The 13,017-nt window shown below is 45.2% G+C and overlaps 1 protein-coding gene across 2 annotated transcripts in view; it reads left to right on the forward strand.

Annotated features, from left to right (window-relative positions):
• pard3ba (par-3 family cell polarity regulator beta a) overlaps positions 1–13,017 on the forward strand; it is a 133,825-nt gene that overhangs the window by 47,864 nt on the left and 72,944 nt on the right. For both annotated transcript variants that reach the window (XM_034611081.1, XM_034611090.1), the window contains exons 11-13: positions 3,722–3,907; positions 6,648–6,809; positions 8,119–8,205. In XM_034611081.1, coding sequence (XP_034466972.1) covers positions 3,722–3,907; positions 6,648–6,809; positions 8,119–8,205 — 435 coding nt within the window. The remainder of the gene's footprint in view (positions 1–3,721; positions 3,908–6,647; positions 6,810–8,118; positions 8,206–13,017) is intronic.

Below are 13,017 nucleotides of genomic sequence, written 5' to 3' on the forward strand. Positions count from 1 at the left end.
TTATTTATTGCTGCTGCCAAACTCCGGCACTCACCTCGTCCTTTTTTAAAATAGAGTTCTGGAGGAACTCCTGACTGATAAGTTTCAATAGAGAAGGTATTGGTGGTTCACGAGTGGTTTTTGTGAAAGCGCTGTAACTGGTTTCTTTCAGTCCACAGAATCATAATAAAGCCTTGGAATTAGCCTCGTTATGAGGAAACAAAAGGAGGCTGATTCTCTACCCCGTCTCCTGTACTCGCTCGCTCTCTCTCAGTAATTAAAAAGTGATAACTTTCTAATCACACTTTCCTTCCTGTCAGCATTTTTGCGTCTCCATCGCTCTGCGCTCTGATTATTTCACTGGGCCCTCGTTTTGTTTCAGATTAGAGAGGTTTTTTTAGTGTGTGTGTGTGTGTGTGTGTGTTTCAGCGGGAGCTCGATATGTGTGTGTCTGCTCGAGTGAAAGTGTGTCCGCTGTGGAATTATAAGTTGGCCAAGGACAGGATGGAGGGGTCACTCTGCACATGGTTGACCTGCAGCTGCCAGCGAGCCTAGGCCGCTTCACAGGAAAAGGGGTCGTCAGACAGAAAGCCACTTTGCTGCGTCGCCGTTACCCTCTCTTCTTTTCACTCATCCCCCCATTCTCTGCAGCTCTCCCTCTCTTCATTCTCTTCAAGGTGGAGTTTGCTTTTGTTTTTCTCAAATTCGCTCCCCCCCCTTCAGCTCGCACCGGATTTATCCCTCAATCAGTCATTTAACTTTCCGTTTTCTTCATTGTGAGGTAAAGGTGTAAAGCGGGCGAGGAGGCAGACATTAAGGCGATTAATTGGCAGCTCCGTCGTCGCCGGCAAGCGCGGCGAGATCTCATCTTAATTGAATGTCGCTCTCACCACTAATCTCGCCGCTTTGAAACCCCCCATTTAGAAATCCTCAGCGACAAAAGGCTCTGTGTGTAATCGCTGTGTATCACCCCCCCCTCCTCGCCACCCACCCCCGGGTAAGAAAAAGCTCCCTTTTGTCTCCTCATTCTGCCGTTGAAGAGGGTGGTCTCTCTCCCGGCTAAAAGCTTGTTAAAGAGCCATTGCTGAGGGCTAACGGCGGTGGGAGGAGGGGGTCACCGAGCGGAGCCAAGGGGTCTCAGCCACCCTGGGGACGCAATCCGCCCCCAAGGAAAGGGCATTAGAGGGGGTATTAGTGTGTGAGAGTGTGTGCGCCTGCTTTTGGACCACCACTGAGATGCAGCTACTTGTGTTGATAGATTCAAATCAGCAGCGAGACACAATAAATAAACACGACAAATAAACACGCTGCTCAACTTTAATAGCATTCCAATATCGTGGTTTTCGTTTCCCAGATCCTTCAGAGCCCGCCGCGCTCCGATCACCGCCGCCCTCACCTTGTGTTGTTGTTGCTGCAGCAGCGAGATCACAGAGGTATTTAAAAAAACCTCCCAGGTTGCCATGTGAGCCCTCTCAAGTGTCTCTCGAGCAGGAAGTGGCGGATTGTCTTTTTAATTCCTCCGGTTTTGAGTAACGGCGCTCCTTGAATCGCCTTGTTGATAAAAATAAGCCCCGACTGAAGCTGTTGTGTTGCAGCGGAGTAGAAAATAGTTTGTGCGTTTGCTGTTTCACGTGGAACTGAATATGATCACCGCCTGAGAGGCACTGAGAGGGAAAGCCAATACCTGATAATTGCAGATTTAGGTATCAGAAGTAAAAGTACACAAAAAACAATTGAAATAATAAATGTTTTATTCCTTTTTATTCCTTTTGTGTTTAAATGTGATTAAATTGTTGTTGGATGTTTGGAGAAGTTTTTCACAAAAGGCTGTTTTCACATTCCTCTGATGACGGGTGGCCTCACGTCATTAATTTCATAAATTCAATAAGAAGACTTTTAAAAGTTTTGAATTGTCTTAAACTTCAGTGCCAAAGGTCACCACGAAAATGTCTCTATCACTATTAGTTTGGATATGTGCTTCATCATTAGTCTGTCTCTGGTTAAGTTCATGCTAGTTTAGTTTATGAACACGGGGAAATGCATGTTTACTGATAAGTGGCTTGAGAATGAGTACTTGAGGGACAACTTGGGACAATGGGGCTTAAGGTGATGGAATCTAAAGGACACATGACTTGGAATAAGTTTATATGTATTTCAAGTTTGGTCTTGAATTTCATTTTAAGTCGGATCAAAAAGATCTTAACCGATCTTGGTTAAGTGCAAGAAAATGTACTTCGTGACATCACTGCTGGTCTTGACGTCTGATGTGAAAGCCTGAATCCCTCGGAGCACGTACAGCTTCCTGACTTTAAATCCAAAGTGAGAGCGGTGACTAAACACAGCGTATCAGCTCGGTGCAGATGACCTCCCAGGTTTTAGCTCCGTTACCTTTCCACCGCGTCGAGAGCCCTGACTCACACTTTTGGAACGGAGCGTCTCCTCTTGGCCTCGAGGTTTCAATGGGCTGTTGTTTTAATTAAGCACCTAGACGAGGAGTGCTGACGGTAGGGAGACAGACATGGGGGGAAAAAATGGTTCTGGAGGACATGTTTCCCTCCCACGTCCTTCTTCCTCGTGCAGGGGAAATATGAACATGGATTCCTGATTTAGTGGAGCGTGATGTAAGGCTGCTGCAATCCTCGTACGGGCGCTCACATCTTTAAAGCTGTGACACGACGTACAACTGGAATAACGTATATACACATTCCTGCAAAATTCACTCATTTATTTTATATATCTGAGTGGCTGCTGTGTGTCTGAATAGAATAAACCCTCGATGTGTGAACATATGCACACACACACCCTCTTAACCTTCCTCCGCGAGGAAGAAAAGCGCTCAGGAGTGAAGTGGCGTCGAGGCGCCTCCTCTCCGCGGGCCCTCTTTTCTCGGGTGGCTGAACCTGGCTCTCCATTTTGCCGTCCTCTAATGACAGACATTTTCCTTTTCTCTTTTGTTGCCCTTTTTTCCGCTCCCTCCTTCATCTCATTTTCGCTGCAATGCCGCCGCCGCCGCCGCCACGCTCATTTTCCTCAGATTAAATAGCGGTGGGTGAGTGAGGTGGGTGAGATGCACCTGTAGGAGGCAGAGGTGGAGCGGGAGTCTGTGGAGGAGGAAGGAGGAGGAACTGAGAAAGGGGGAGAGATTGAGAGATTAGGTTGAAATGTAAAGAGGGAACAAGGGAGGGGAGCAGGAATGAGAGTAGCTGGTATACCTCAGGGACGGGTTATTACTTTTAAATGCTCCTCTGCGCCTCCATTCTCTCTCCCCCTCCTCCTCCTCTTCCTCTTCTTCCTCCCTCACCCCCTCCTCCCCCACTGTGCTCCAGGAAGAAGTATGAAAGGTTATTATGTTTCCTTTAGAAATGGCTCGCTCTCGCCTTTTCATCTCCAAATGGAATAACCTCTCCACAGTGGCTTTCTTCTCCTCCTCACTACACCTTCATCTGTCTTTCCGGTACACAACACCTGCTCCTCTCTTTCTCGCTTCTTTTCTCATTCCATCTTTCTTCTTTTTTCCCCCCCAGCAGCCGTCTTCCATCTCTTTAATCCGTTTCCCGCTCACTCTTTTTGTGTAATCACTGTGATTTAGGAGCATGCATTATCAGTCAGTGCATTAGATATGGTGCTGCCGCCTCAATCACATACAGCAATTACTATGTAAAACAGGCATTAAAGTGGAAAAAATAAGTATTTGTTAAATCCTGTATCCTTCCATCCCTCCTTCCTTCATCTTCTCTTCCAGAAAGGTGAGGAAGCCAGCAGCGTGGTGTTGGAGGACGGCAGGGAGCAGCTGATGTACGAGATCCCCCTCAACGAGTCGGGCTCGGCCGGGTTGGGCGTCAGCCTGAAGGGCAACAAGTCCAGAGAGACCGGAGAGGACCTGGGCATCTTCATCAAGTCCATCATCCACGGAGGAGCTGCGTACAAGGTAGAGGACCCACAGATGTTGGTTGTGCCGGGTAGCACAGGGGCAAACATGTTCCAGATATTTTCCAGATATGTCTGAGAGAAAATGAGGGTGAACAATAAATTATTGAACAGTTGCAGACATAGATGTGTGCACATAGTTTTCCCCTGGACTGAGGAATTACTTCACTAGAAGTGTTTAGTGGATAGCAGAAGAAAATACAAATACCACAGCAGAGTCAACTTGTGACAGAGATAGAAACAAAGTAAAAAGCAGAATATAACTGGAATCTTGCATCTTGATGTTTTGAAGAAGTCACGTTCCTTTATTTTAATATAAAAGTTTCCATAGAGTCTCTAAATGCCTCATTAGGCTTCTGCCGTCACAGGAGCCGTTTAAAGATCCTTAAGAAAACATCAAATGTGAGAAATCTGAAGCATGTTGGAGAGCCAGCGTTTCTTTTGACTTTATCTCACAAGGGGTTCTACAAAAATACAGTTTTATCCCGATTTTTTTCTCCGTGAAGATTTTCATTTTTAATGTTTTCTTCCCCTTTTTCCATCTCATTGTATTTGCGACACTCTTTCTGATGTCTTTCTCTGACGTTCCCCTCTTATCTCCTCCTCCCTTGCACCTCTCGCCTCTTCCATCTCATTTCCTGTCTTTCTTCGAGGCCACGAGCGCTCGACTTCCCTCGACTTTTGACTGCCACCGACCCGCGAACGGCCTTACATCAGCACTGCAGCCGTCTTATCTGTATCACTCAGTGCTCCCTTCAAGTTGTAAGTGCATCGGGAAAGAAAAAAAACCCATCCCGTTTCAGCACTTCGGAGATTCCTCCACTTGGCCTCAATACGCGGCCCTCCTCGCATGTCGCAGCTCCTCCTGCCCCTCGCGCTGCTCCCAGATCTGCGCGGCGTGATGACGAGGCGCAGGGACGAGTGTGGCGTTGCAGATAAAACGGCCGGTCTGGGATCAGGCCAGACAGCCGCTCCCCGCAGTGCTTTCAGAAGTCGCTCTCAGACAGCTGCCGGTGTGGATAGCGCTCCGACAGAATGGCCCAGTAAGATCTGCGGCTGGAAAACAGTTTTTTTTTCTGGGACAAGATGCCACATAAGAGAAAAGGGAAGACGAGAAGGAGGAAGAGAAACAGACAGACAGTAGCGAGGGAGGGAGGAAGCTTGTTGAAAGACGGCAGCAGGTGAACGAGGGAGAGGAGGGATGTGGTCTAAGGGGGAAGAAATGAAGCGGTATTGAACAATAGAGGGATGGAAGGAGGCGGAATGAGAGGAGAAAGAGAAAATTGAAAAGTGGAGACACGCAGCAGGAACACAATACATGAGGGAATGCCTGTCTGCGTGTGTGTCTGCGTGTGCGAGTGTGTGAGTGTGTGTGTCCTTCTCAGTGTTGATACATGCTAATGAAAAGCAGCTTAAAGGGCCTGATGAGACTTTGCAGCATCAGGCCGGGACAGAGGAGGGAACCCGGGTGTCCCCTGAGTCTGACTCACACTCACACACACACACACACACACACACGGTCACACAGCAGGCGGAAAAAGGGAGGAGATGAGGAAGAGTCACAGAGAGATTTAACCTATTTCCATTAAATAGTTTTGGCTGCTGTCAGGGCCCCGGGCCTCGGTTATATATATATTATTTATTTATTTATTTAAAAACAGGTTCTTTAACTTTATCCCTGTCGTCTGATCAATTCCAAGAGTCTGCTTGAAGAAATAAATCAAAATTACATGTATCGTGCTGCGGCTGCTTACATGGAGGACGGGGAAATTAATGGGGAATATCACAGACCACAGACACCCACTGATTTTAGCATAAACATCCATTTTTGATGACATCTTTGGATTTGATGCAGACACACAAAATCTCTGTTTGCGCGTGTGTGTCTGTGAGTGTGAGTGTGTGTGTGTGTGTGTGTGTGTGTCTGTGAGTGTGGTGCCATCCGAGTCTGCATTTGAGGGGTCAGGCCAGACGGTGCCTTGTTAATGAGGTGGGGTCAAAGGGCAGCGCTGACCATAATGGACCAATCTCAACCTCACACACACACACTCACACACACACACACACACACACACATACCATGAGAGTCTTTATCGTGCGTGTGTGTGTCTCAAAGTGCCTTCATCTTTATTGTTCTTTTTTCATTTTGCCCTTTGCATCTCTCTTCTCGTTTGATCTCTCTCTCTCTCTCTCTCTCTCTCTCTCTCTCTCTCTCTCTCTCTCTCTCTCTCTCTCTCTTCTTGCCTGCTCGTCCCCTCTCCCTCTCCCTGCAGGGCACCATTCTCTGTAGCCTCTCTACAAGAGGCTGCTCTTTAAAACACTTAGAAGTGATTTAGTGCCCACAGAGGCTATTCCATTAGCCGCTCTATGTATTTATCATGGCTCTCCCACTCTCCGTAGATTGCTAACTCTACAATTTTTTTTTTACGCCATCCCCCTTTTTTCCATTTCCTTCCCTACTTTCTCTCTCTCTCTCTCTTTGTCATCCCTCGCACACATTTTATGCCTCTTACAATTTCTCTTCTTTATTCTCCTACTACTTTTTTTTTTGTTGTCAGATTTGCTTTCTCTACTTCAGAGTTTTGTAGTTATTACTTTTAAAGCTTTTGTAAATAAGACAACAAACCAAAAACACCCTTTTCTTCTTCCTGTATTTATTTTTATTTTGGAAATCTCTATCAATCTTTCGGTAGTTTATTCCTTCATCTAAATACTCTCCATTGTCGTCTTTTCTCCAACAGGACGGCCGTTTGACCGTCAACGACCAGCTGGTAGCCGTGAACGGCGAGTCGCTGATCGGCCGCTCCAACCACGCCTCCATGGAGACGCTGAGACGCTCCATGTCGTCGGAGGGCAACGCCAGAGGCACCATCCAGCTCGTCGTGCTCCGAGCACCCAGACAGGTACGAGGGAGGGGAGGGGGGGGGGGGGGGATAAAGCAGCGACAGGTGTATTCCAGTCAGAGGAAAACTTTCCGGGTGACATGCACGTTTCACAATTTGTCAGATTATTTCAACCTAACTGGATTTTAGAAATCAAACTCCTGCTGTTGGAGGAAAACAACATAAACAGAAGGGAGTGACATTTTTAGGTCATGGAAGAGTTTGATTTTCAAAAAGTCTTGGAAAAAAGATGATAATAGCAGAAAGCCTGACTATATCTTTTTTTTGTTTTGATATTATCAAAATATATTTTATTCTATTTTACCAAACTTATACTCTTGTAGAAATCAGGACATTTACAACATCAAGAAAGCTCAACGTGATTTGAAAAAGTGTATCAGTCGCACTTAAATCCTTATATATTATTATCTCTTTTATTTTTCATTCAAAAATAAGAAGCCCTTGTGTCAATAGATTCAAAAAACCTATAAATGTCGTTCCACTTCTTTTTTTAACCGCCGGCTGGTTCCATTTTATTTACCGCACGTCTTTTGCTTTTGAAGCTTTCCGAGGCGGATGTGGGGCAACATGTTAAAATTTTTACATTTCCCAGAGTTTGGTGAGATGAATCTGATCACATGAAACATTTAGGGGCACTTGTTATGCATTATGAAAGCCTGATCTGTTCCAACATTATTCATAAGTCGCCCGCCACAGTTTTGACAGCCAAATCAATGACATGTATCGTTCGCATTAGGATCATTCCTCTGTGCTGTTGTGATCGTTGGAGACTCACAGGAAAAAGGAAGTCGACAAAATAAACTGTGGAGCTAAATGTGTATCTGCAAAATGGAACCAGGTTATTCATAATTTCTTTACAAACCCAGTTAAGATGGTGCTCTTTTTTTTCCTCTACTAACCGTATTCAAAGTGCCTTCAGTAGTGAAAGCTGTTAATTCTTCTATCTCCTGCTTCTCACAATATAAACACAGTCGGATAAAATAAATGAGAACCTCAGAATAAAGGCTCCTTTTGGGACAGCGACTGTCGAGCTGTAAGATTTGTTTGGGTGTTAATTTGGTGATTTTAACAGTTTTGAGACAAAGACGACACCTAATCAAGAAGGAGCCGGTAGCAGCTCGTTGAAGAGTTGTGAGGCTGTTAACTGACGCATCAATGAACAGCTTCAGACGAGAACTGAAACTCTGGATATTTCCCTGAAATTATCCGGAAGGGCTCGTAAATGTCTGAGTTAGCTGCCGTCCCCTGAGTAACAGAGCGAGCGAACACTGGAGACAGTTGATAACTTTGTACTTTTGTTTTTCTACAGATGGACAGTGCCACCTCTTCATCAAACTCAGCTCCAAATATCTCCACCGCCCATCAGTCCAACTCCCAAACAGCCTCCAGCAATCAGGTACGAGCGGGTGATGCCCGCCGGCAGCTGCAGCCACCGCTGCCACGCCGCTGCGCCTCCCTCCTCCCCGCGCTGAGGAGGCGAGCGTCTGAGCCGCTGCCCCACAGCCACAGGCAGCGTTACGCACAGCGGCCCGGGGAGACGCACAACAGATACACGTTTGGGTTTAACCAAAGGGAAAAGTGTAGTGGGTACACGTTTGGTTTGGGGCAAAGGGATGTGGAGCACAGCGACGATGAGGGGAGATATGACGTGGACAGGCCGAGTACGAGGTGCGAGTTCGGGTTTGCTTCTCATAGTCAGACGCTGAACAGCGTGAACAGAGCGACAGAGGGAAATTTAAACAGGGAAAGGTACGAATATGGAAACACACGTCGCCGGATGCTTGCAGACATGCAGGGCCACGCCTCTTTCGATAACACCCACGGCCACATGTTTGTTGACGCGCAGGGCAGATGCGGGTCCAGGCACGGGCGCAGCCGCACACTGGACGCCATCCACATTCAGGACGGCTACACGGAAAACATTAGGGCCATGGCGGGGCAGATGTACGGCGACCCTCCCGTACACAGCCGGATCCGCGACAGAAACACACACAGATCCACAGACGTGTATGTGGACACACACTCGCACAACTACGCACACAACCGTGCTCTCAATAGGCAACACCACCTGCGGCTTTCAGGTGGACTCTGACACCGTTAGTCTGTGTGTGTCTGTGTGTGCGTGTGTGTTATGAAGAAGATATTTTTAATTACAAAACTAAGAAATTTGAATAAATTTAAATAAAGGCGTAAAGATCAGTTTTATCTTTCTAAAGCTCTATAACAGTAGAAATGTTATATTTTGAATTAAATCATGAAGAAAATATCACTTGAGTTTTCCTCCAGCCTCAGCTTCAGTAACCGATGGAGTGGAAGCACATTAATCTGACTGAAAGCCTTCCCTTTGCCAACACCACTAATTCTTACAGCTCTCCTTTTAAAACATTACCCATAAACCCAGTGCAATACTAAATTCTTCACTGTGGACAATCTCCTCTCTGTCACGTCGGGTTTAACTCACTAGAATTAGATGCTTATTTTTTCTCTGTTTCTCTTCAAACCGCTGAGTTCAAACTGTACAACCTAAATGTCCTTTTTTTCCTGTTTTGTCCATCTCGGTAAAGTCTTGTATTATTTTTCTCTTTTATGATTTTATTTTTTATTTTGGAGGGAATGTCCTCCCGCTCTCCTGTCTCACCTGCTGGTTTCTCCTCTGTTTAATAAAGCTACTCTGAACTCTCCTGCATGCCTGTCTGTCTGTTTCTCTGTTGGGGTTTTTCAGCTGCTGCCTTCTCCTCTGCTTCACTGTCTCTTTATCAAATCACATCTGGGCCCCTGCTCCCTCTGTTTCAATGCGACGGAGTATTAGTGAAGGAAAAGATATCGGAGATTTCAAGAATAAAGTCGTAATTGAGTAAAAGTCTTGATTTTACTTTATAATTAAGTCATAACTTAAATAGAAAAACATCATAATACTAGAATAAAGTGGTAATATTACAGGGAAAAGTTGTAATTTTACTTTACTTAACTTTATCTTTGTAAAATATTTTCCTATAATACAACTTTACTCTTGTAAATATGACTTATTTCTCATAATCTCAGATTTTCTTCCTGTTAAGTGATGACCTAATACTCCGTTGTAGTTTCAGCCTCAGCCTCTCTTTTCTTTTCTACCTTTTCTTTGTCCCTTGTTTCTCACTCTGAGCAGAAACCAGGATTTCATATGAGTTAAGCAACAGAATATTCCCACATGTAAAGCCTCCAATCAAGATTCATTATCTGAACATGAAGATACAGAAATTCTTAATAAGTAGTCACACCAGCTGTCACACATTCACAGTGATATAGGAAATAATGAACATATTTCAGAATAAACCTAATGAAGACTGGCACAAACGTACGATCAGTATTCATGAACGCTCCACGTGAAACTCTCCCTTTCAGGTGTGATAAATGTGTTAAAAATCTGACTGCGCCGAGCGTGTTCACCTTTGCTTATTTGTATCTCTTCCTCCTTTGTGTTGGAGGAAAAAAAACTGCTCTCGTGAACGTCTTAATCCGTCCCCCTGCTGCGGCGGTTCCTTTAATCCCCGGTGGAGCGACGGTAGAGTCGGTCGCGAAGTTGCACGAGAACGTTGTGTTCACCTCGCACAAAGCAGCCGCACACATTCCTAGATGGACAGACCGATGGAGGTATCAAACCGGGCAGATGGTGAGAAATAGCCGTTTCTGAAGCCGAGCGTCTCCATTCAGCTCCACGTCCAACCATGACTGATTATTTCAAACGCCACATAAAGATGTTTCACAGCAGTTAAAGCTCACCGATGATGTGCGATCGCATAAAAGAGAGAATAAAAATAGGAGGGTTAGTGGGTTGACTCCCGCTGACCCGCCCCATTGTGACATTTCCATCTCGCCGATGCTCCACTCCCATCAGTGCGTCTCTGTTTTAGGCATCAGAGCCTGCAGATGAATGCTTTCAAACCCAGTTCAGAGTTCAGCATATATCTGCATAGGCCTCCCTCTCATCAACAACCCGCCAGGCTGCTGACACCGTGGGGCAGTGTGATAAAACAAGCGCTCCCTGAAGTAAAACTCCCAGAGCCCCTCAGCCTCTCTTGTCTCTGTAGCCGGCTTTTCATTAGGGCTAAACGCTTTAACCTGAAATCCTAAACTGAAAAATAACCCCATTCATCTTGAAATCTTTAATGAATATATATATTTTATTTCATTTTGAATACATAAAGATATCACAGTTTATTTCCTAGTTATTCTCACTGTAATGATAAGAGAAACTGTCCATTACTCATTCCCCATAGGAAATTAAAAATTGTTTAAGTCTGTTTATGAAGTTTTCCTGAGCTGCAGAGTAAAAATAACTATTTCTCTGCCGATATAAAGTCACATTTTCATGTTTTATGTCCAAAGTTTGAACACTTCCAAAGGTTCTGCCGTAAAAGAAGATAATAACCGCTTGTCTTCTCCTCGTCCCTCCTGTCCTCGTCTGTTCGCTGCCACAATAACGACCCTAATGAGACATAATTGCGGCATTAAACAGGGACGGCTTGAATATCAGTTACTACCCCTTTATCCTGCAGTCAATCAAACTTTGTTCTGATTAGTCCAGTGTGACGTACTCATCAGGTAAATGACCGTTAATGAGATTAAGGAGAGTGTATTTTCTGTGCGTCCCTTCGTTGAGTGATCTGTGGATGGGTGGGGTGGGGGGACACATCTGGGTGAGGCAGAGCTAAGCCTCTCAGGATCCTATTGTATGCAGCTGTAGGTGGGTGCTGGCTGGATAGATGGACCCCCCCCCCCCCCCCCCCCCCCCCCTCCAGACACACACACACACACACACACTCCCAGTTTATGTATTGTTGTGGGATTAAGATATCTGACTGCCTGTCTGCCGGGCTGCTTTAAAAGCCCGAGGCGAGACTGAGGGATGGATGGATGAAGGGATGAAGGGACGGATAGATGGATGGATGCGGGCTATTATACGATGTATGTCACCGGCATATGGAGCAGAGCTGTCAGGCATTTGCGTACAAATATATATATATAAGTGACTGACAGCTGTGATGTGGTGACATATTAGATGTATGGTTGGTGCTAATGACACCCGAGGGACTCCATGACACTGTGAAGACACCCATCCAGAGCTTTGAAGTGAGAAAGCTCTGGATAAACACCTTTCATTATTACACACAGTGTCTTGGGGTTTTCTAAATAAGTGTGTGTTGTAGGTGTGTGTGTCTGCTCTGTGTGTGTGTATGTGTGACAGCTGTAGCCCCTATCTCTTTGACCAGAAAAGGCTTCTTTCATCCTGCACCAGCGCCGATTCCCACCATGCACTGCCAGTCCCTATCTCCATCTGTGTGTAGGGGGGGTCCTTTGTAGTGCTGGATGGCTGTTCGATAACATGCCTGTCAGTGCTCTCAGGATTATCTTAATTACTGTGTTTTCACTCGTGCACATGAAGAGAACCAAACAATTTTTCACAAAGGTTGCCAAAGGCGACAAAGAGAAAATCTCTCACTATATATGTATAGATTTTCTTGTTCATATCTATTCCACATTATATATATATATATATTTCCTCCTCCATGAGTAAAACTGTCAATCTGATCTTTAAAAAGTCAGGACACATGACACATTTCTGTCCCAGTTATGATCATCTCACGTATTTTGTGATTTATTTTTTAATTTTCATCGCTCACGCTGCTGCTCGAAAACCCTCAGAGGTTTGTTTCAGATGTGCTCGTGTTTCCTCAAAGCTCGGCTCCCACTTCGCTCTCCGAGGTGAATGTTACTTCACTGCTTGCAGGATGTAACGGTGTGTTATAAAATTTATAGAAATAAATTAAGTTACTTCTAATCAATGCTGAATAAATCTCCCAGGATGCAGCACTGATTGCACCAACACACTTACATCCAATCAAGCTGCACCTCAAGATCCATTTATTACTACCTGGGAAATTGAAAATTTTACAATGTTAAAGAAAGTGCAAAAAATAATCCTGGATCCGTCCCGTTGTCCGCATCCACGCCAAAATGTAGCGGGTCCTTTCTTGGCCCACGTCCCATCCTATCACCAAGTTACGTGGAAATACATCCTGTCCCTTTTGCACAATCCTGCTGATGAGTAAACAAAGGTACAGGGGCGAAAATACAACTTCTTTATTGCAGCTAAAATTCATAAAAAGCAATGTGAGATTGTGAGATTTGAAGTTGAGTTGGATCTCTTTCTCTCTGGGTCCATGAT

The sequence above is a fragment of the Hippoglossus hippoglossus genome, chromosome 2 (genome assembly GCF_009819705.1).
Source record: "Hippoglossus hippoglossus isolate fHipHip1 chromosome 2, fHipHip1.pri, whole genome shotgun sequence".
Lineage (NCBI taxonomy): Eukaryota > Metazoa > Chordata > Actinopteri > Pleuronectiformes > Pleuronectidae > Hippoglossus > Hippoglossus hippoglossus.